The following is a 24,565-nucleotide window of genomic DNA, read 5'->3' on the forward strand; positions in this document are numbered from 1 at the left end:
ATAGTAATTGCGAGGACGAGAGGAATTATATTGAAAAACCTAACGACTGAAGGAATCCATCAAGTAGCGACGACTCAATTTCTATGGACACCTATTTAGAATGGAAAACAAGCGCTTGAGTAAGAAATGCTTTACCATACTCAATAGTACATCTAACACATGTGATAAGTGTTTCAGGGAGGTCAGGAAGGATCTGAAAAAAATGGACTAAATCGTTAAGACATTATTAACAGAGCTAAGTTGCGACACCAGCTCAATAATTCCAAAGGCTTTCGTGAAGAAGAACAGGAGAAAACTGGTGGACATCGGAAAGGAGAGAGAAAATGCAACTATACGGGGCTGAAAAGAAAGCTTCTAAAAATGCACAAATCTTGCTTATTAGGGTCTCTAATGGCAGTGAACGTCTTTAAAAAATATAAAATTAATAAATAGACTTTTGTGAAACAGGGGATTTTACATTTTGAAGTTATAGGTTGACAATGACTATAATAATAATGGTAGTAATAATTGTAAGAAGACATATTATTATGTCGATGAACACAATGATATGCATATAAACACTAACATGCTCTAACACGAATAAGAGTACAATAACTTAGCCATGTTCTTTCTCATACTCATGTGCAGGGCGGTCGGTAACAACGTGAAGCGTTAGAGCGTTGGTCATACCGATAGGTAATTTGGAAAAATTACGTCGATACCTCGCAGATTAGGCAACACCGCCTCGCAAAGCCATCTGAAATCACCCGTGAAGGGTTCTGATTGGATAATTTCAGCAGCTGATAAAATGACAACGGTGCGAGTTATCGACGTAATTTTTAAAATTATTTATCAGTATGACCAACGCTCTAATGTTCATATACCCTGTTCACGTTGTCTCTGACAACGCTGTATAATGATCTATGGACGAATAAAGTGATGCATTATGATATACCAGGTGGCTAGCCAGCGCCGTACGTTATACCTGTAAGTGTCCTGCGTACACTAGTGATGAATGGGATATCTAATAATGTATTTTCACAGGGGTATTACTGCCTCAGGCAGGTTACGTCAGAATACGAAGTGATAATAACCTGACAGCCAATCGCTGCATGTTCCTCAGCGCAACCCGTCCAATGCGCAGGTCCCATTTTCGAAAACTCATTAGTAGGCTGGTACAGAAGCACTACTGTTGCAGTTAACATATCGACAATGGCTGGTATGTTCAGTAACGACGAATAAAATAACATAATTTTAACCCATGGTTAATCTGGTCGGGATGCAGCCGAAGCTCGCGGACGGGATGCGCAGGAGTTCCCAAATAGCAGCCTGCCTTCTATGCACGTATTTCGCAGAACAGAGTTGGATAAAGAGCTAATGGATAATTCAAGAGACATACAACACAAACAGCTCTCTGGCAGAGCGGAATGTCTGCACGAGAATACATTAATGACTTATTAAATTTTATTTTATGCATCTTCATCGTATTTATAAATGCACCCTGTTACAGAACATGCACAATAAAATGACTTATTTGTTTAACGTCCGAAATATAGCACGTTGTAGTGCTCCTTTGTAAACCAGTGAATATGCAACCCATTCATCACTTCTGTACGCTGGACACTTATGCGTAGAAAGTACGGGGCTGGAGAGTGACCTGGTATAAACTGTCAGTTTCCTAAACTTACTGACTAACTTTTGAAACTTATAAAAATCTGGATTAAATATGGAAAATCTGAATATCTTCATTTAAAATGGAAATTATGAAAATTAACATTTATTAAACAAAATACACACTCGTCTGACCTTGTACTCACACTTACTTGTTACCTGCTTACTTACACATACGTTATTTGAAGGGCGCCAGCTGTCACTCAGTACAGCAATAATAGAATGAGACTCTTGACTATCTCTAAGGTGTGGGGTAATAAGCTTACTTTTGACAACATACCATATAAGTTCTGGGAAAAGGAGATTGGCGTTCGGTTTCCCCATTAATTTTGAGGTTAAGATATTTTACTGTCAATGAAATGAAACTCTGAATTCGTTTGATAGAACAATATATATTCTTTAAATAATATATCAAAAAATAGTGAGTCTTGTTGCGATAAAACAGATGAGAATATGAAATTATGACATTGCAACTAAAAGAAACTAGGCATGAATTTGAATTCTTCTTGACCGGACATTTAACAATTTATACGAAATATTTCCCTCACTGATTCACTTGACTGTACCTTTAACACTTTGAGTGTAATTACGACGTAATCCATTGCTCTGGTGTTTACTGCAGATGTGTCACGCCTAACGTGGTGATACATCCTTGAGACTGCTTCTTCTCCATATCATCTGACTTCTTTGTAAGTCAATATGGTATGACCTCTTGGTAGGTCCAGGGTTGCCCTCTCTGACTCCTTGGTAAGCCTTGCGTCCGCGTCTTCCACTAAGTGACGGACCAACCATTTGGTCTCACTCTCTCAATGACCAATAATGGCTCACTGAGTCTTCACCATCTCTCGTTCACACTGGTTGGCTGACCACCTAAGGCCTCTTGATCTAGTAGACTACTTCACTGTACTGCATCCGTATAAGTAATGACTGACGCTACAATATGGAGCTACCTTATATAGACGTTGGCTGACACAACTACGTAATCTCCAGAAATAACAATGACATACTCCCACCTACGCGACAGATATTACACACAGTGGTGAAATAGCCCCGCGGCGACGAATCCGTGCGCGCATATCTAAATAAATACAATGACGTAGCCAAGGAGTGGCGATGACTTGGCAGAATCGCCACTAATCTTGCACAATGTCCCAACGTCACACTCAATCTCTGATGTATACAACAATTCTCACTGTACAGGTATTGAGTGTTATACTACACATACGTATATACTGTATGTATACATCTAAGTGCAATCTTGCAAGCAACAGGCAATTGCAAAATTGAATAAAATGGATAATTACAATAATAGTACAATATCACAGATAACATAATAATAATACTGACATAATAATAATAATAATAATAATAATAATAAAATACAGATAAAATCATACAATAATAAAAATACAGATATCATCTTGTAACGGGATTTGAACCGTTACAATTCGCCTCCCTCATAAATAAATCGAAGAACAAAGAATCGATTGATTTATGAACAAAATTATATATATAACACTGACACAGATAAACACTTTAAATGAGTATACAACAATAATTTTCTTTTTCAGCATCCATACATTTTATAATACATCACATATGAGAATTTTTCTCGCACATTGCCATCGTAGATAACTGTTCAGTGTCCCGTTCTCTTTTTCTCTCATACAAATCACAAGAGTACAGCACTCAATTTAACACATACAAATAATTTTAAATGATTACACTACATTCTTCTTCTTTTTTTTAACATATCAAAACTTTTTGTGAAATATCACTTATATGAGAACTGTTCTCGCATATTGTTATCGCAGGTCACACAGTACATGACAATGTAGCACTTATTCTTCCAATACACCAATACGACACTTGGTTCACACGCAAATCGCAGATGTTAGTTTTATTTTGCCAGTTTCTCACAAAATTTAATCATCTTGTTCTTATCTCAACAAATCTCACGTGACGTACTTCCTTACATATATTATACTATAAACACCGACAATATCCCCTTCCTGATCTTTTAAGGAATTATGCACACTCCCGATACGGTTCACAATAGTGAAATACCCCTGATACAAAATAATAACTTCAACATATTTCCCGCCTCTGCAGATGATGAAATGGAACTCTGAGTAGCACTCTGTCACTCAAACTGAATCAATTTTGCCCTTATTAACTTACATATCTCAACAAATCCCATCCTTCTTGGCAACAACAATTAAAGAATCAATTCTATGGCTACAAGATGGTTCAGTTATTCCGTAATCCAGCATAATGTTTATTTGTTCTTAGACTTCACTAGCATTTTTAAGTTGAATGGGGTACTTACCTCCCACAAACGATCAATGGTCATGTACTACAAATTTATGTTCAAATACGTGTTCTTCCTCACTTACCACTAAATACCTCTCGATGCTTACCTAACATCGAACAAAATTACTCCTCCTGTAATTCACTCAAATTACCTCACGTCACTGCCTCATACCGACTATCCCTCGGATACTGGTCGTACAGGCACGTAACACACCCAACAAAACATTTCCTCTCACTAGGAACAACTTCACTTACCTCTCATATCTTTCAAAGAACACACGTTACCAAACACTTACCTCAGACCATCATAATTAACACGTACTTCTTTGCTAGTTTCCTCATAGAACAGACACACACTACCTAAATTAAAGTCTACTCAACTTCCACGATTTGCAACCAAGTCAGCTCCTAAAACAACTGAATACACAAGTTCTGGTACAACAAGGCATGTCTGAAACTTACAATTATCTTTACTTATGATCGGTACCACTGTCATTTTATTTACTCACTCTGACTCACCCAACGGCTGTTATAAGATCTGATAGTACCTTCACTTACCTTCTTCATATCACAATTTCCATCATCGGAGTTATTCCCTCACTACTTACATCACATTCTCGGCATTACAAGTACTTACATCACTTACCAGAACACTTCTTACGTCGAACTTACTACTACCATTAATTACTTCATTATCTACGACTACGTCATTACTTAAATATCTCACTTAACATTACTTAGGTCACAATCACACTATTCTTAAATCTACTTTCACTACATAACTACTTATACTAAATACCTGTTCATTTTCTACCTTCAGCCTGTCCACTTACCGGTAACTTACCCGATTCCCTGTGAATTTGAAATACTCTGACTCGATAACGACACCTGGATAACATTCATATTAAGACTATCATAGTCTCTCTGATAACTCAAACCCGTACGCCTCCCATCTTCCGATTCTCTCTGATTACTCTTCTGACCTTCTCTCTCATAACTCAAATTCATACGCCTCCCATCTTCCTATTCTCTCTGATTACTCTTCTGATCCTCTCTCTCACAACTCAAATACATACGCCTCCCATCTTCCAATTCTCTCTGATTACTCTTCTGATCCTCTCTCTCACAACTCAAATACATACGCCTCCCATCTCCCGATTCTCTCTGATTACTCTTCCGACCACTATCACCTTCAACACAACTATTAATCCTCTGCGGATCATGATTACCCCTTCTCTGATACACGGCTAACATTTTCCCCCTTCTCTCTACTATACTACTTTCCCCAGCTATCATGCGCTCTCTCTCTCGCGCGCGCGCCCTAGCACACATTCCTCCCAAAGCCTATCAATGAACACTTTAAACTCTCCTAAATTAGACATATTATCCCAGTACACTCGAAACCATATTCTACTTTCACCGATAAAAACATTCGACAAAATCTCCAACACATATTCCCATTCATTAATATTATTCCTCGACTTACTTGTAAATCTTTTCTCAACTACTTTTACAAATTCTGTAGTACTGAACTGTTTTCCAGAAAACCCAGTTAAATCACGATCCCTACTGAACAAACCACTCGCTACTATCACGTCTAAACCTGTCTTACCTCTACCTTTCTGCCGTATCACTTCCTGGCAGTTTACAACTTCTTCTTCTTCTTCTTCTTCTTCTTCTTCTTCTTCTTCTTCTTCTTCTTCTTCTTCCGCTGCTCTCTCAGAATTCTCTTCCACTATTCTCACTTCTTCCTTCAATTCTTCCTCTCTTTCTCTTACCTGCTGTGATAGCGTTACCTGTTCGTTCCGTAGTTCAGTGACCTCCACAAGTTTGCTTTCAACTTGCTCATTTCTACTAATCTGTTCCCCCATCTCTTCCCCAACTGCATTGCAAATCTTGTCCAATCTCTTCTCGACTACCTCATGAATTTCTTCCCGATTACTAGAACTTTTATCACTTAATTCTACGATATTCTCTGTACCAGTTCCTTTACCATGCTTAATTTGAATATGAATATTGCTCCGATTCAACTTCATTTCACCTTCAATTTCAACACATTCTTCATTTGACTTACTTTCTAACTTACATGTTGACTTAGATGTTTGATTATTTATCTCTAATATCTTAGAATCTATTTTACTAATGATCGCATTACAATTTTCGTTATTACTGATAATAAACTGATCCATTTTGCTACATAGAGAGTTACACAGTTTATTAAAATTTTCATTACTACTATCAATTAATTCTTTCATCTCTTTCTTATTATTTTCACTCATCTTTTCCATTCGTTTATTACTATTTTCACTACTACTACTACTACTAAATAATTCTTTCATCTCTATCATCTCTTTATTATTTTCACTACTAGTATCAATCTGTTCTTCCATTTTGCTACAGCTACCAATCACTTCTTCCATCTGTTTATTATTATTTTCATTACTAGTATCAATCTCTTTCTTCCACTTTTCGAAACTCCTATTCCTTTCTTCCTCGAACTCGTCCATTTTGGCCATCAGCAAATTAAAAAGATCCTGGCTCATCCCCCCCGCGATTTCCTTTTGAGTTTCAGTGTGCTTCTCAATTTCTGCACTTTCCTGAATTATCTCAGAATCTTCCATCATATTCACCTGCTCCCTACTCTGAATTTCACCTTGGATGTCCGCAGAAGCAATGACCTCGTCGTCACATGACTTGTTATTGTCTTCCTTGTCCATCTTTGGTTCACTAGTGATAGTACGCGATCTCAAATTAATTTCCCTCTTCAAATCCCTTGACATATCCCCAAAATACAAATATATATCACAAAATTATAGTCCTGAAATTTACCGGTAATACTTTCCGTTGGCTTAAATTGTGCATAATCCTCCCAGAATGAACCTATGATATGCTGTCATTCAGAACAAATTCTGAATTTATTCGAGTCCCACGTTGCGTCGACACTTTGTCAGTTTCCTAAACTTACTGACTAACTTTTGAAACTTATAAAAATCTGGATTAAATATGGAAAATCTGAATATCTTCATTTAAAATGGAAATTATGAAAATTAACATTTATTAAACAAAATACACACTCGTCTGACCTTGTACTCACACTTACTTGTTACCTGCTTACTTACACATACGTTATTTGAAGGGTGCCAGCTGTCACTCAGTACAGCAATAATAGAATGAGACTCTTGACTATCTCTAAGGTGTGGGGTAATAAGCTTACTTTTGACAACATACCATATAAGTTCTGGGAAAAGGAGATTGGTGTTCGGTTTCCCCATTAATTTTGAGGTTAAGATATTTTACTGTCAATGAAATGAAACTCTGAATTCGTTTGATAGAACAATATATATTCTTTAAATAATATATCAAAAAATAGTGAGTCTTGTTGCGATAAAACAGATGAGAATATGAAATTATGACATTGCAACTAAAAGAAACTAGGCATGAATTTGAATTCTTCTTGACCGGACATTTAACAATTTATACGAAATATTTCCCTCACTGATTCACTTGACTGTACCTTTAACACTTTGAGTGTAATTACGACGTAATCCATTGCTCTGGTGTTTACTGTAGATGTGTCACGCCTAACGTGGTGATACATCCTTGAGACTGCTTCTTCTCCATATCATCTGACTTCTTTGTAAGTCAATATGGTATGACCTCTTGGTAGGTCCAGGGTTGCCCTCTCTGACTCCTTGGTAAGCCTTGCGTCCGCGTCTTCCACTAAGTGACGGACCAACCATTTGGTCTCACTCTCTCAATGACCAATAATGGCTCACTGAGTCTTCACCATCTCTCGTTCACACTGGTTGGCTGACCACCTAAGGCCTCTTGATCTAGTAGACTACTTCACTGTACTGCATCCGTATAAGTAATGACTGACGCTACAATATGGAGCTACCTTATATAGACGTTGGCTGACACAACTACGTAATCTCCAGAAATAACAATGACATACTCCCACCTACGCGACAGATATTACACACAGTGGTGAAATAGCCCCGCGGCGACGAATCCGTGCGCGCATATCTAAATAAATACAATGACGTAGCCAAGGAGTGGCGATGACTTGGCAGAATCGCCACTAATCTTGCACAATGTCCCAACGTCACACTCAATCTCTGATGTATACAACAATTCTCACTGTACAGGTATTGAGTGTTATACTACACATACGTATATATGTATACATCTAAGTGCAATCTTGCAAGCAACAGGCAATTGCAAAATTGAATAAAATGGATAATTACAATAATAGTACAATATCACAGATAACATAATAATAATACTGACATAATAATAATAATAATAATAATAATAATAATAATAATAATAATAATAATAATAATAATAATAATAATAATAATAATAATAATAATAATAATAATAATAATAATAATAATAATAATAATAATAATAATAATAATAATAATAAAATACAGATAAAATCATACAATAATAAAAATACAGATATCATCTTGTAACGGGATTTGAACCGTTACAAAACGAGGAGCGCCTGTTCAAAAGGTGCTATTTCCACTTCACAAAAATGTTTAGCATTTCGTGCATATCCATTGCAGTAGTTGAATATTATCGAATGTCATGAGAAATCCAGACCAGATATATGTTTTTCCTTAAAGTTAGCAAGTACCAAACCTGATCATTGGTACGTTCCATGTGCCTTTTATTATACGTTTCCTTGCGTTTTGACATACTCGGGGTGGAAATAGTGCCTTTTGATCAGACGCTCCTCAGTTTAAGTACTTTGGTTCTACAGGTTATAAGGAAGGGAATTTAGACTCGGAGGTAACGCGCAGGTTAAACATTGGCTGGTTGAACTGGAGAAGAATGTCGGAGATTGAACTTGAAAATGAAGGAAAAGTTTTTCAATCAGTGGTAAGGCTTGCGATGTTGTATTGAGTGGAGACGTAGACGGATCAAGAAAGTACACGAAAAGAAAATGGATGTGGCAGAGATGGAAATATTCAGGTGGAAGAGTGGAGTCACGAGAATGATAAAATACGAAATGAGAATATTCAGGGAGGTTTTCAGGGGGAACGAATTTTCAAGATACAAATCTTGTGATGAGGTTATGCACAGGAAATATTTTGAACAGAAGATTTATTTTTACATTAAATGTTTAATATTTACACCGGACAGTCGTGCGTCCATTTTGTACGTCAAGGACTAATAAGTTTGGCTAAAATTCCACTTATTAAGATTGACTCCCAAATGAAGGTTAATCTCTTACTGGTATAGTAAAAGAGTTACAATGTGGGCTTTGTTGCTGTTTAGCACGAAGAATCTCCACAGTCAATCTCATTATGTTGAGTGAGTCGAATCCCAGCCTTCAGTCCTAGAAACCCAAGACGAGACAAAAACTTACCCGCTACGTCTGGGTATATACAGAAAAACTACACCCATATTGTAGAGACCGCTATGGTAAAAATACCAATTTCAATAAATAACTCTTCTTAATTTGTATTATTAATTGAAGAATATGATGGATAGTAGGCCAATGATTACTTTGTAGGGGGAAACACAATATGATAATCATCACCTCTCAGTTCTAATAGCAGGTAGAAGGGTGGGTAGAAGAACTAAAGTATTGGCTGAAGAAATGGAAGGTAATAAAGTAACAAAACGCTTACTCAAGGTAGGAAGTCTGTAATCGTCGCATCCGGGCTGTGTACGTGTGCCTCCATTGACGTAGAATTCGTTTCTTCCACTAGTAAACGACAGGGGTGCTCCTAGTCCTCCGCCATCCGTGTGTACCACCTCTACGCAGTCCGCATCATTCTCGTTTAAGGCTTCACTGCAGTTAATAGGTGGATAATAAAGAGGACCGGCAGGTTCCAAGCCTAGCATAAAGCAACACATCAACATTAACTTCAGAATATGAGAGGTTAAACTTCTGAAATGAATTAAATGAAAGTAGGATGAAATAGTGAACGATTGATGGGAGAGGAACAAAATTAAAAGGAATGATGTATAGAGAATGAAAAACAAATATAAAAATTGAAAGAAATGGAGTGAAGATGCTCATAATTGATTTGGTGATCATTGGTAGTATATTATATACCTGGAGGAAAGAATGGACGGGGAAAAAAAAAAGAAGGAAGTAGAGGAAGGAAGGAAGGAAGGAAAGAAAGAAAGAAAGAAAGAAATGATGTCACGCAAACTCGACTTATGTGGCACGTCAGACAATATATCACGTATTTTAATATTTTTAAAGTGTAATCTAGAGGTAGAAAATCTAGCACCATAGCATAATTTAACATTAAGCTTTAATAACCGAAGTATGTCTCAATTAATTCTATGGCCATATTTTTCGTAAGTGCTATTAGGTTAAAGCAAAACTATGTTATTCTTACAATTTAGCTGTTTTTAAGATGCAGTTTTCAGTGATGTTTGTAAAATAATATCATGAAACAATCAGTCGAATAGATGTATATGTTATGCAATCTAATAACTAATTGAAGTGAAATGAGGGGTTTCGGGATGATTCAACAGGAAAATAACTGACAGCACACTAGAAACTAAGTAGCAATACAAAAGACTATAATTGACCGCTGGTCGGTAAAGGTTTGCCATCCCTGCCCTAGGCCTTGCAAACCTAATATTGTTGTGGTCTGAAAAGAACAAGAACAGAAAAGTAGTGAGGAATATGACACAAGTGAAAGAATTGCCAGACTCAGGTAGGATAACCGTGGCCTCCAACCGAGGCTCACAAGAGAGCCCCTATTCCGCTTTCCAATCGACCTTTTACGATAGGTAGGGGATACATTGTGTGTGTTCTACCACGCCCACCCTCGAGAGGAGGCTGAACGAGACCATGTGAATCGCTATACGTTCTACCCCTACATAATGGCTGCCCATTTTGAGCCATATGCCACTCCTGATTCGAAGTGAGAGAGAGAGAGAGCCCTTCTCTGAGAATACAGGAGGATTATGCGCAATCATCAACTTCCGATATTAAATAGCATACCACTTGCGAAGCAAAACAGACTCACATCTACAGTGCGTTTCTCTCATCGGTTGGCCGGCAGGCGCGCCCAGCTTATCTGCCGCCCGTTGACTCATCACTTCCCGTTACACAGCGCAGCGACAGAAAGGAAATGCCCTCACTTCGCAGTTCAGGTCCGTGCTTAGAACGTGTATTGTGTGTTGATCTGTCGCTCCAAACGTTCTCGAGTTGCGAAGTGTTTTTTCGCGGTATAATTCTCATAATGCCTCCACAGGTGTACACGCTAGAGGAAAGGGTTTAATTTACGATATATTCACTGACTGTCGAAATGGATATTTTCAGGAAGACTCTGCCACCGTGAATACAGCTAACGACATATTAAACTTAATTGATGATTTTTTTTCTGAAGCGTGTTCTTAGTACGGACTTGTTGCCCACAGATGTAACTGTTTGTGACTTTTAATTAAGGGGGAGTTTAAAAAATAAAATGAAAGAAAACTTCACACTTTTGACGAACTGAAAGGACATATCCGGAGAGAAATAGCCTCAATTTTATTACTGAAGACAAGCTTATGCGTGTGAATCGGAATTTCCTAAGACGATGCCAGAAATGTGTGAATGCAGGAGGATAATATTTTCAACATCTCCTGTCATAAGATACGAGAGTATTTTCTTAATTACTAATTTCATAATTCTAATTTTCTTGATATGAATTGTTATCTCACAACATGTACGGATAAAGTGAGTGAAATGCTGTACTTGTTGCTATGTCGTGGAGCGGGGTGCGATGAGTCAACGGGAGAGAGGTAAGCCAGGCGCGCCTGCCGGCCAACCGATGAGAGAAACTCACTGTGGCATCAAGCCATTTCCGCAGTAAATGCTCTCTCAGATGATGCATGCAACGTTCTTAGCTCATGGAATGAAGGTTGGCAATAAAAATTCCTTCTAAAGATGGTAGTACACTAAGCGATATTGAATCATGTTGCAGCAAAGCTAATGCAGTGAGCAAGCAGTTATCAACAGCATTTTTTAAGAAGGAAATGCGCTCCCGGATGAAACTTTCTTTTCATCGGTCTGTTCACAGACCAACTTTAATGTACAGGAGTGAAAACAACGAGCATGATAGCAAGTAAAAACTGGTGAGAAGAATCACAGGAGGTTATTTTTTTTTTTTTTGCTAGGGGCTTTACGTCGCATCGACACAGAGAGGTATTATGGCGACGATAGGAGGTTACTTGAAATGAGGGGATAAAGGCTGGGTTATGAATGAACTGGTTGGGTGAAGCTGCACGTATAAAACAACTTCTGTAATGGGGGTCACTGTGAGGCAAATGGAGGAGGTATTATAGACTCGGCCATGGAGGGTAAGAAGAGTAGAGCCAGACAAGGGCTATGCAATTTACACTAGGTTTTTAAGTTAATTATATGAGGTGTGGAGCTTATGGCCGATATTACGAAATATACGAACCACAGTTCTAAATCGACATTGAAACAGAAAACTAATACATTTGCACATACAAGCGCAACAAACAGGAAACATACCTTAAAATTTGGCCTAGTCGTGCTTAAGTAATTAGAATCACAAACGCGTGTTAAGAGGCAGCGGATCTGTAGCTACTAGAAATAAATGGAACTAATACCAAACCTGACTGAATTAAAGGCTCTTTGTTTAGAAGAAAATATTTATTTAATTAAACTATATAGAGATTACAATCATGAGGTAACAAAAAGAATGATATAAAGTGAAAGATTACAACCAGAAGGTACGAAAAACCTTAAGTAAATTAATTACTTGGTATGAAACTTTAAGGACTGAACCTTAATAAAAAAAAAATTAAGATAAAATTTATACCTTTCCAACTCAATGGAAAAGAAAATTCATCCCATGGGAATAATAAAATTGAAATCTAATTAACTGAGTTAATTTTAAGGTATTGTATCTTTTAAAAGGTTCACTTTCCTCTCTAATTCACACCAAAGAAGTAAATAATAAATTAAAAAAATTATAATAATAATTTCATGTGGCTATTTCTAGCCGAGTGCAGCCCTTGTAAGGCAGACCCACCGATGAGGGTGGGCGGCATCAGACATGTGTAGGTAACTGCGTGTTATTGTGGTGGAGGGTAGTGTTATGTGCGCTGTGTGAGTTGCGGGGATGTTGAAAACAGCACAAACACCCAGCCCGCGGGCCATTGGAATTAACCAATGGAGGTTAAAATCCCCGACCTGGCCGGGAATCGAACCCGGCGACCCTCTGAACCGAAGGCCAGTACACTGACCATTCAGACAACGATCATTAAAAAATCATTAAAAATGAAGTACCGGTAATTGGTATTTAATTCGTGAACAGATTGCAGCAGATGAAATTGCAATTAATTAAGTTACATCAAATGAAAATCGGAAAATAGTGATCAACACCACCGTGAGCCATCATACAATCAAAAATACCTTTTTTTTTGCTATTTGCTTTACGTCGCGCCGACACAGATAGGTCTTATGGCGACGATGGGATAGGAAAGGCCTAGGAGTTGGAAGGAAGCGGCCGTGGCCTTAATTAAGGTATAGCCCCAGCATTTGCCTGGTGTGAAAATGGGAAACCACGGAAAACCATCTTCAGGGCTGCCGATAGTGGGATTCGAACCTACTATCTCCCGGATGCAAGCTCACAGCCGTGCGCCTCTACGCGCACGACCAACTCGCCCGGTCAAAAATACTATCCCATCATCATTATTCCCAAAGAAAAAAAAGATAATGATCGGCAATAGAAATCACAGGCACGCCCCATTCTAACAAGGAAAGCAGAGGCCATCAAATACATGAATACCCAAACAAAACATCCTTACAGGACGAATATTAAAATCGAAGGGACATTTAATTTATAATAATCTTCAAATTACCTAACTTTGAAACCACAGAGTAATTAACTTTCCTTCTGAAAGGTTACAATAATGAAAAAATAAGGGGGTAATTTTCAGAAACTGCAAGGAATTGGTTACCATCGTAGGTGATCATTTACATTTGTTTGGCCTTATTATGGCCAAGCTGACGACCCAATTAGTATTTAAGATTTCCATCACAGAACAGAAATAAGGTAATTACCTAATAATACCAAATAAAATTTTCGCCTAACCAAGGTTTTGAATTTTAAAGGAAGTGTTACCTGTAACACCCAGATGATGATTATTACAGTAAAGAAACACGAAGTTGTTATGAAACATAAGATATACAATTGAATTCACAGGATAAATAATGATTGAATATTTACAATGTGCGTAACAGAATTAGAAGTTTAAAATGATTTCTTAAATGAAGTGCAATTTTGATTTATAATTTAGTAATAATTAGAAGAAGTAGAAGGTTATGTTGTCGCTCAAACTCCGTTTGTGGTAATGGCGATGTCTTACGCCTAGATTTTGCATGATAGCCAGTTCGAAAATCTAATACAGTCATAGCAATTCCGAAGAAAAATAATAATTTTGTTTAAAATCATTTCAACACTTACTTGAGTCAGGACTTCAATTATTCAGTCTCATACTCCCTGAGCCACATTATTCGAAGTAAAAAATTACGAACTACCTCATGATTTGTTTTAAAAGAAAATGTCGCCTCCTGACTAGGAGTTCTCATGTGACATATTCGATGACGGATCCGTTAATCGGGATCAAACATTGTAGACATTCTCAATAATATTCCCGTTCAAAGGATTTAAACACGAGCTTGAAAAATGATGCAGTTTCTTACAAACTGGTTAGTGACAAAGGACCATCAACACATTGTCGATTTTCATACTATAATGAAAACATTTGACAATCTCGTGATTCTTGATAGTTGCGCTTTCAGTCGCCAGATAGCAGCAGCATCCAGACCGCAAATAAACGCTGGTACATTGCAGTGTGGGGCAAATACAAACCATGACAAATATGTCAAGATGAAATACGTATCTGAAACTAATTGAACTTCATAACATAATACTAAATGATCAAATAACTCTTAGGTTCCAACATGACTTAGATCTTTAAATTACCGACACGAATATCAATCAATGATTAATTAGTAATCATATCTGATCCCAAATTACCATTACAGTCTACGGGCAGCGAGCTTGTTGGCTGTGCGATTATGGTCGCGAAGCTGTGAGTTTGTATTCGGGAGGTGGTGGGTACGAAGTCCACTGTCGGCAGCCCTGAAGATGGGTTTCCTTGTTTTCCTATTTTGACACCAGGCAAATGCTGGGGCTGTAACTTAATTAAGTACACGGGCAGTTCCTTCCCACTCCTAACACTTTCATATCCCATCATCACTTATCTGTTGGTGCGACGTATTATCATCAAAATAATAATAATAATAATAATAATAATAATAATAATAATAATAATAATAATAATAATAATAATAATAATTATTATTATTATTATTATTAGGTAACCCATTCCATTAAAAAACTTATTCAATACTTAAACGCCTCCGAGACGAGACCAAAATATCACTGACCAAATACTTACTACGACTACATTGTTGACAACACTGACTGACCCACTAACAGACGACCATGAATGACATTCCAAAGAAACATGTGCTTTATAGTACTACCACAACTGTTTACAAACACGCAACTAACGTTACGAAATGGACAAAAAGACCCAAGCTAAACAAGAGGCATACCAAGCAAAGAAAATAATTAAATAAATGTTTGTAAAATAATGTAAATTCTGTAAGACTATATAATTGTACTGAAATATCTAACAAAACTGTGTTAAATACTATACGCAAATACACAGCAAGACATGGACTCAAAGACTTTAGCCAAACAAGAGGCACTCCAAAACAACAAATAAATATATATAGGGTGGATCATGGGAGACTACTGGCAAAAATGAGTGCAATTGGACTAGACAAAAGAGTGACTGAATGGGTTGCTATATTTCTAGAAAATAGATCTCAGAGAGTTAGAGTAGGTGAAGTTTTGTCTGACCCTGTAATAGTTGAGAGGGGAGTTCCTCAGGGCAGTGTTATCGGACCTTTATGTTTTCTTATATATATAAATAAGATGAGTAAAGGAGTGGAATCTGAGGTAAGGCTTTTTGCGGATGATGTTATTCTCTATAGAGTGATAAATAAGTTACAAGATTGTGAGCAACTGCAACATGACCTCGAAAATGTTGTGAGATGGACAGCAGGCAATGGTATGTTTATAAACGGGGTTAAAAGTCAGGTTGTGAGTTTCACAAATAGGAAAAGTCCTCTCAGTTTTAATTACTGCGTTGATGGGGTGAAAGTTCCTGTTGGGGATCATTGTAAGTATCTAGGTGTTAATATAAGGAAAGAACTTCATTGGGATAATCACATAAATAGGATTCTAAATAAAGGTTACCGATCTCTGCACATGGTTATGAGGGTGTTTAGGGGTTATAGTAAGGATGTAAAGGAGAGGGCATATAAGTCTCTGGTAAGACCCCAACTAGAGTATGGTTCCAGTGTATGGGACCCTCAACCAGGATTACCCGATTCAAGAACTGAAAAAAATCCAAAGAAAAGCAGCTCGATTTGTTCTGGGTGATTTCCGACAAAAGAGTAGCGTTACAAAAATGTTGCAATGTTTGGGTTGGGAAGAATTGAGAGAAAGAAGAAGAGCTGCTCGACTAAGTGGTATGTTCCGAGCTGTCAGCGGAGAGATTGCGTGGAATGACATTCGTAGACGAATAAGTTTGAATGGCGTTTATAAAAGTAGGAAAGATCACAATATGAAGATAAAGTTGGAATTCAAGAGGAAAAACTGGGGCAAATATTCGTTTATAGGAAGGGGAGTTAGGGATTGGAATAACTTACCAAGGGAGATGTTCAATAAATTTCCAATTTCTTTGAAATCATTTCGGAAAAGGCTAGGAAAGCAACAGATAGGGAATCTGCCACCTGGGCGACTGCCCTAAATGCAGATCAGTATTGATTGATTGATTGATTGATTGTATATAACTCATGAAAATAATGCAAATACAATGTACAAAACAAAGATTTCAATAAACGTGCGATAACAGGGGAGAACTATGGGGGAGGGAGGTTGCGGGGGGGGGTCCTCTCCCGGTGTTGCCCCCCTTGGGGGTCCGGCGACCTCTGCGCCAGAGTCAAACAAAAATAATAAAACGTATGTACAACACATACAAATCCAGGCATCCCAATTAATCAACAATTAACAATAGAAGGCCTAAGAGTTACTAATTTAGCTGACGGCCCGCCTGTCAAAGGACAGGAATGAAATAACTTCATTCGTTCGTTCGTAAAGCAAATTGTAAAATTTAACCAAGTCGCAGACGTAGTTGTAAATAGAGGATTGCAGAGATGCGTAGTTAATTCTTTTTTTTTTTTGCTACTTGCTTTACGTCGCACCGACACAGATAGGTCTTATGGCGACGATGGGACAGGGAAGTCTAGGAGTGGGAAGGAAGCGGCCCTGGCCTTAATTAAGGTACAGCCCCAGCATTTGCCTGGTGTGAGAATGGGAAACCACGGAAAACCATTTTCAGGGCTGCCGACAGTGGGGTTCGAACCTACTATCTCCTAAATACTGGATACTGGCGCACTTAAGCGACTGCAGCTATCTAGCTCGGTCGTAATTAATTCACAAGGACTTTCAGTTAGAATGCTGAACGGTGAAGCTGTATGTATGTATGTATGGAGGGCCTATGTATTGTACCTTTCCAAGGCATCAGTACATGAACCAGTTACCATTGTTCATAAATATGACGTTAGAATGGTGCACCATCGGCGAGCCTCGAACTCAGCCCGGTTTGTCGAAGCCTCGCCCAAGCTCACTCCAACCACGAGCGAGATGAAAGGAGACGCGTTGTCACAGTATGCATCTATAAAATCATACGAATTTGAGTAGTGAGTTCCTGAAATACTATAAATTTTAATAATATATGGTGACTTACCGATTATGTGCGGCACTCTATTTCTCATACTCCTGGATATGTCACTCGCCGTTTGTGCTCCGAGGCTGTGCCCAGCCAAATGGCACAACTCCACCCCTCCGTCTATTAAATCATCGAGAACCTGTGCTACTACTGGGGCCAGGTAAGAGGATAGCGACACCGAGATAGTGTACAGGTTGTTCTGAGTAATATCAGAATAATCCAGCAGCAACACGTTGTATATTCCCTGCTGTAGGTAAGCTGAAATGCAAGAAATAGTCAAATAATTGAATAGTTATTCAAGTTCATTGATGTGATTATGTCTGTTATAAAATCTACACCACTCGAATGTTTGTAAGGAGATATACGTACATTAGAATATATAAAGTGTCAGAAAAAAGAAAACAGGTAAGTAACCTTCCTTCAGATCTCAGAATACTGAGCGAGTGGTTGCGGGGTTCGAATCACGTATTTGTCATTTTACGTTCGTGAGATAGTGACCTCGAACCCCCTGATTTTTACACCAGGTGAATGATGGGGTTTCACCTTAATTAAACCACGCTCGTTTCCTTCCCACTTCTATTCCTTTCCTATCCACGTCGCCATAAGGACTACCTGTGTCAATGCGACGTAAAGCAAATTGTCTTTCTTTCCTTCTTTCTTAAAACATTTGCCGTCCTGGAGGGTGAGCCTTTGGGACGGGGATAAAACTGGGGATGAGGACAAGTACCTCGACCAGTAGGCCACACCTGCTATGCTGAACAGAGACCTTCTGGGGCTATGGGAAGAACGGAAGGGAGAGACAAGGAAGAGGGAAAAAGTGACCGTGGCCTTAAGTTAGGTACCATCCTGGCATTTTCCTGGAGGAAAAGTTGGAGACCACGGAAAGCCACTTCAAGGATGGCTGAGGTGGAAATCGAACACCCCTCTACTCAGTTGTCCTCCCGAAGCTGAGTGGACCGTGTTCCAGCGCTCGTACCTCTTTTAAAATTTCGTAGTGGTGTCGGGAATAGAATCCTGCTTTCGAGGGTGACTGCTAACCACATTAATCACTACACCAGGGAGGCGGACTAAAGTAAATTGTAAGAAAAACTCAGAAAAATGAAATTTTAATTTCAAAACGTTACTAGATTAACAAATAAAAAGTTACAAACTAACATGCTTTCAAGCTCAGTATTTCACCGCAAACTCGATTACCCGAAAGGTTGACTTAAATGATTTTATCCTCCCGACCCTTCGTGTGTTTATGGTATAGCATGATATCTGACAACTGTAAAGTTATATAGACAATCAGTATAAACTGAAACGCTTATGAAATTAGAACATGTTATATGCAGCATGATCTCTGATCCGAAACTCGTTGGCATGTCTGATGTGTTGTGTGTTACCAGTGCTATTTTACGGTGCCAGAGGATGTATACGGAGGTTTCGTCACTGAGGCGATTGTTGGTCTTTGAATTGTGGATGTGGAATAGAATGTTCGAAATTCCGTGGGTAGACCACGTTAATAACGAGGAAGTACTACATCGTGCAAGGAAACCTTGTGAAGTCTTAAGGAGAGTCGTAATGCTGCATCTCGTCAACGTCAAAATAGCTGAATAAATGCCCTCTTCCTCAGTAGCCATTGGATGTAGAATTATAGTCCGACTCGTTGGCTGAACGGTCAGCGTCTTGGCCTTCGGTTCAGAGGGTTCCGAGTTCGATTCCCAGCCGGGTCGGGGATTTAAACCTTAATTGGTTAATTCCAATGGCACGGGGGCTGGGTGTATGTGTTGTCTTCATCATCATTTCATGCTCATCACGACGCGCAGGTCGCCTACGGGAGTCAAATAGAAAGAACTGCACCTGGCGAGCCGAACCCGTCCTGGGATATCCCGGCACTAAAAGCCATACGACATTTCGTAGAATTATAATTTTTAATATGATGTTAACTCGTGTCTTCCGCTTACACCGATCTAGAGTAGTTTTAAAATAGGTGCTACGAAAAAATTATCATTTTTTTGAAAGTAATCCCAAATTTTAATTCTTTCTGCAGATATTTTCTTACAAAAAAAAAACTATTCAAGAAATGTCATTCAAAGTAGATCCATACTACCACAACAGTGTCGCAAACATTTCATGGAATTGTAACTGGTATTTTTTGATAAAAGGGAGCATTTGTTTCAGAAGAAGTGATTTTGAGTAAATTGCACTTAGAAGTAAAAGATTCAGTAAAGCTCACCTACTGCAGAATAAAAGCTGCAAAATCCTCCACCAAAACATCACTGCATCTTGAGATTGCAGTTCAAGCAGGGTGACCAACTAATAAAACTGATATTTATCTTCAAAACATGCCAAACAACAGCCTTCTAGTGTGAACAGTCCCTGAGATATGTGTAAATCATTGCACGAAAAGTGTCTTGAAATAGAAATGCACCAATGTATTAAATAAATTATTTTAAAAAGTAAATATTAGAATATTTTAATGAAGCAAATGCCTCGTTAAACAGAATTATTCACACGTTAATAAAATGTAAAAAATTTAAAAATTTCAACATTTGCCGATTTGGACCTTTACGACTTCTGTTAACCCTCGCAAAATGCAGGAAAGCAGGTTATCTCGGTCACATCGTCCCAAATATCAAATGCAGACTCATATAACTGATCATAGAACACAACATAGAAAGGAAACGTCGAATGGTTGAGGAAATCCCTGATGTGGAAACTCCGTCGATTTTACTCAACTGTGATACGGGGAAACAGAAAATGAATAAATATTCCTTGTAGGTCGTCAACTTTCTGTGAAGAAATGGCGTCGGAAGAAGAATAAAGATGATGTCAGTCTTGTTCGATGTCAGGATATACAGGATGTCCTCGAAAAAATGTCCAATAATTGCAGAGGAGGTCGCACGAAACAAACGAAGGAGAAAAGGTCCTGCAAATTTTGGTCGTAAACCCAGTATTTTTGGAGTTATGGCCCAATAACACTACTATCAATGATCACGATATTCCAATAATTTACGGAAATACGTTCCTACCTAAACACTGGTTGTAACATATTAGCACGTTGTGTTGCAGGGCCTCTCAAACGCCCAAAATCTCACGCGTGCAAACCGAGGCGCAGAGGTTCTGTACATCGTGCATAGGTCCGACTCGGCTCGGTTCGGACGAGGGTATTGTCTCGGGGCGACTCGGCTAAGCTCTGCTCAACTCGGCTCGGATGGTAGAGTGCTGCAGAGCGAGAGAGACGGGCGTAGAGAAAGAGAGAGACAGAGCTATCGCTCAAAATCAAGGAGTGGGGGATCAGCACTCTGGTCAACCTACCCAAGTCGTCTTATGCAACTGGCGCCACGCAATGCACCGGTGCTTGCACTCTGAGAGGTCCTTCGTTATGGTCTTATTATATAGGAAATGTGAAACAATTGTACATAGGCAATTCGTGCTATTAGGTTTACATCGTTTGTGCGCAATGTAGGGTGGAAGGCTGCATTGTAATGGATGGCAGTCACATCGAGCACATGTTGTGAAGCATAGATCAAAGGCATGGTGATCACTGATCACTGTCCGGCTCCGTGGCTAAATGGTTAGTGTGATGGCCTTTGGTCACAGCAGTCCCGGATTCAATTCTCGGCAGGGTCGGGAATTTTAACCATCATTGGTTAATTTCGCTGGCAAAGGAGCTGGGTGTATGTGTTATCTTCATCATCATATCATCCTCATCACGACGCGCAGGTCGCCTACGGGAGTCAAATCAAAAGACCTGCAACAGGCGAGCCGAACATGTCTTCGGACACTCCCGGCACTAAAAGCCATTCGCCATTTCATTTCATTTCATTTCAGTTCACTGATCACTGTATGCTGGAGTGGAGACTAGGCAGGATTTCACTAGATAAATTCCAAATTTCAAATTCCTAGTGTTTGGATAGAAATAAACATAAACATTGTCATATATTGAGTGTGACTTGATAGAATGTGATGATGTTCTGTTAAGAAAGAAACAAGTCATTCTATTTTTAAAAGTGTGTACTATATTCGTTATTTAATAGTGTGCTTTTTACAGGTATGTTGTGGTGTAATATTTAAACTGAATTTGTGTGTTCGAAGGACTGAAAAGCTTTACAGTTACATACAGCAGATACCTAATTCTCCTTCTTCTTATTCTTCATCTTCCATCCCTTTTCCCACATCTGTGGGGTCGCGGGTACGGACTATATCGAACAAGTTGATTGTCCCTGTTTTACGGCCGGATGCACTTCCTGACGCCAACCCTGTTAGGAGGCATGCTTGTTTCTGTGGTCATTAGTAGTGTAGTTCGTTGTCTGAATATAAAGATGAAAGTATTGGGACAAACACAAATACCCAGTCCCCGAGCCGAAGAATTAATCACATGCGATTAAAATTCACGACCCGCTCGGGAATCGAACCCGGGACCCTCTGAACCGAAGGCATCAGTGCTGACCATTCAGCCCGATACCTTCATTCTTGTACCTACTATAATTAGAACTAAGAGGGGATGATTATCACTTTGTGTTTCGCCCCTACGAAGTGATCACCTGCCTACTTTCCATCATATTCGTCAGACAATACTTTAATCCAAATTAAGATGAGTTAATTATTGACATCGGAATTTTTACCATAGCACCATAGCGATCCTGATGGTGTGGGTGTTACTTATTTCTATCTACCCAGAGGTAGCTTGTACGTTTCTGGATTGTGGATCTTGTGGAACTCCAGTAAAAATGGAAAAGAAATCCGGAAGTAATACGAGCGAAAATGTAAAAACAAATCTTTCAGAGGTAAATTAATATTCTACGAATGATGGATGATGGATGAAACTAGATAGTGTATGAGTTTGTTCATTAGAACGAGATCACAAGGTACGGGATAGATATGCTTTTAGATGCGCAAGTAAAGCAGAAGGCACAGATGTTTGCTAGGTTGCAACTATTTTGATTCCATTCTTCTGTCAGTTCAAAGAACACATAGTATGATAGCAGAAAAAGTGTATGATCTTCCTTACCATCGATGATATTCTGTGCTTGCTCCCCATTAGCATCACTCGTGAATCCAAATATGTATAACACCATGCACTTGTCCTTCGAGAACTGTTCCTCTTGCAATAAGAAGGACGAGTCGTTCAACGGTATCGAGATATTATATTCACTGAAAAATGAATCAACAATGAATGTAGTTATATGTTTCGATATACTGAACAACAATAACAATAACTAGCTGAAACCCGTCAAGACATGACGGTCAATGGGGAAAATATTTATTGAATGATTTCCTTACATACATACATACGTACATACATACATACATACATACATACTGTACCCATACTGGGTAATTTAGGGCAACAATTTCATAATTTGGTTTCACAAACAGATGTATAGATGGAATTGTTTGATGAGAACCTCCAAAAGTCACTTACCAGGCTTGAAGTCTCGTCCTCCCTACTTTCATTGCGTCACCGGCTGAACTCGTAAAGCATACGGGCAATGGAATGTTCGAAAAAGAAAATAGGCACTACATGAAATATAACGAAAGTAGGATTCTCTATAATGTGAGAGGAATACACTAATATTATTAAATGAGAAGAAACTTCGTTGAAATATTATTTGCTAAAAGTTTTATTATACTGATAAAATCACACGAGATGGTGCCATACTACAACATATAAACAAGAAACAATCGAGAATAACGCAAAAATTATTTATGGAGTATGCCTTGATGTCCTTGTAGTTTATTAATAGTTGTAGCTGGTCCTCGGCATACCTCAAATCATTTGATTAATACAAACTGATACGTGGATTTATTTATCTATAACAGTAATGCTAAATGGCATCCATCCTATTGAATAATTAATCTATCATAAATCATCATTAATCATGTTTTTAATTAATTATTAGTCATGATTTGGAAAGGATTTATATCATAAATACATTTACTTTACATACGAGATTGCATCGCCGCATATCGAACACATGGTCTACTTGACCATGACAATTATATATTACACGGAACACATACGTGTATCCTGGGTTTACCTAAGAAATTATATTCAAAGAAAAATCAGCCAACGCTGAAATCGAACCCATCATATAGAACACTTTGGGAAATAATAAAACACGTAAACACATCACATAGAAAAATATCAGACATATATCACACAATACATCTCGAAGATTATGGCTTAACCAAGCCATAGTATCAGGTTAAATTCTTCGTTCCAACATGAGTCGAACTCAGATACTCCAGCTTCCAAGGTAAAAAAATTTAGAACTCCAATCACGAGCTAATTTAATGCATAAACATGGGAAGGAATCTATCCTTCGCAAAATCAGAAAATTATCCGCGTTACTCATAACGTATCATTAGAATGGAATTCAGACTGCATTGGCCTGCGAGAGGGATCCAGCAGGTAAACATTAAGCTTGTTGGGGACAACAGAATCTTCCTCAGGCCCGAGAAGTCCTCGCGTAGTAAAACTGTCAATCATGACAACAGCTGTGTGTCCAGCTCCGTGGCTACAAAAACACATTGAACTCGTCATTTCCTTCCCTCTTTCTTTCTTTGTTTCTTTCTTTCTTTCTTTCTTTTATATATCATCTCGGCTTGTTCTTAAGTACGCATTAATTTGAGAGCCATTACCGGTACTTCTTATTATTCATATCTGGCTATATATTCAGCTTAATTCAATATATCACTACAGCCATAATTATTATAATCCTTTATCATTCCAACGTCTCAA

The 24,565-nt window shown here is 38.4% G+C and overlaps 1 protein-coding gene across 1 annotated transcript in view; it reads right to left on the reverse strand.

Annotated features, from left to right (window-relative positions):
* The window catches only part of LOC136856712 (phospholipase A1 VesT1.02), a 103,004-nt gene that overhangs the window by 5,436 nt on the left and 73,003 nt on the right, over positions 1-24,565 (reverse strand). The window contains exons 5-7 of the mRNA XM_068225623.1: positions 22,832-22,974; positions 17,854-18,093; positions 9,612-9,821 (exon numbers count right to left, since the gene is read on the reverse strand). Of these exons, the coding sequence (XP_068081724.1) occupies positions 9,612-9,821; positions 17,854-18,093; positions 22,832-22,974 (593 nt within the window). The remainder of the gene's footprint in view (positions 1-9,611; positions 9,822-17,853; positions 18,094-22,831; positions 22,975-24,565) is intronic.

This window comes from Anabrus simplex, chromosome 1 (assembly GCF_040414725.1).
Source record: "Anabrus simplex isolate iqAnaSimp1 chromosome 1, ASM4041472v1, whole genome shotgun sequence".
NCBI lineage: Eukaryota > Metazoa > Arthropoda > Insecta > Orthoptera > Tettigoniidae > Anabrus > Anabrus simplex.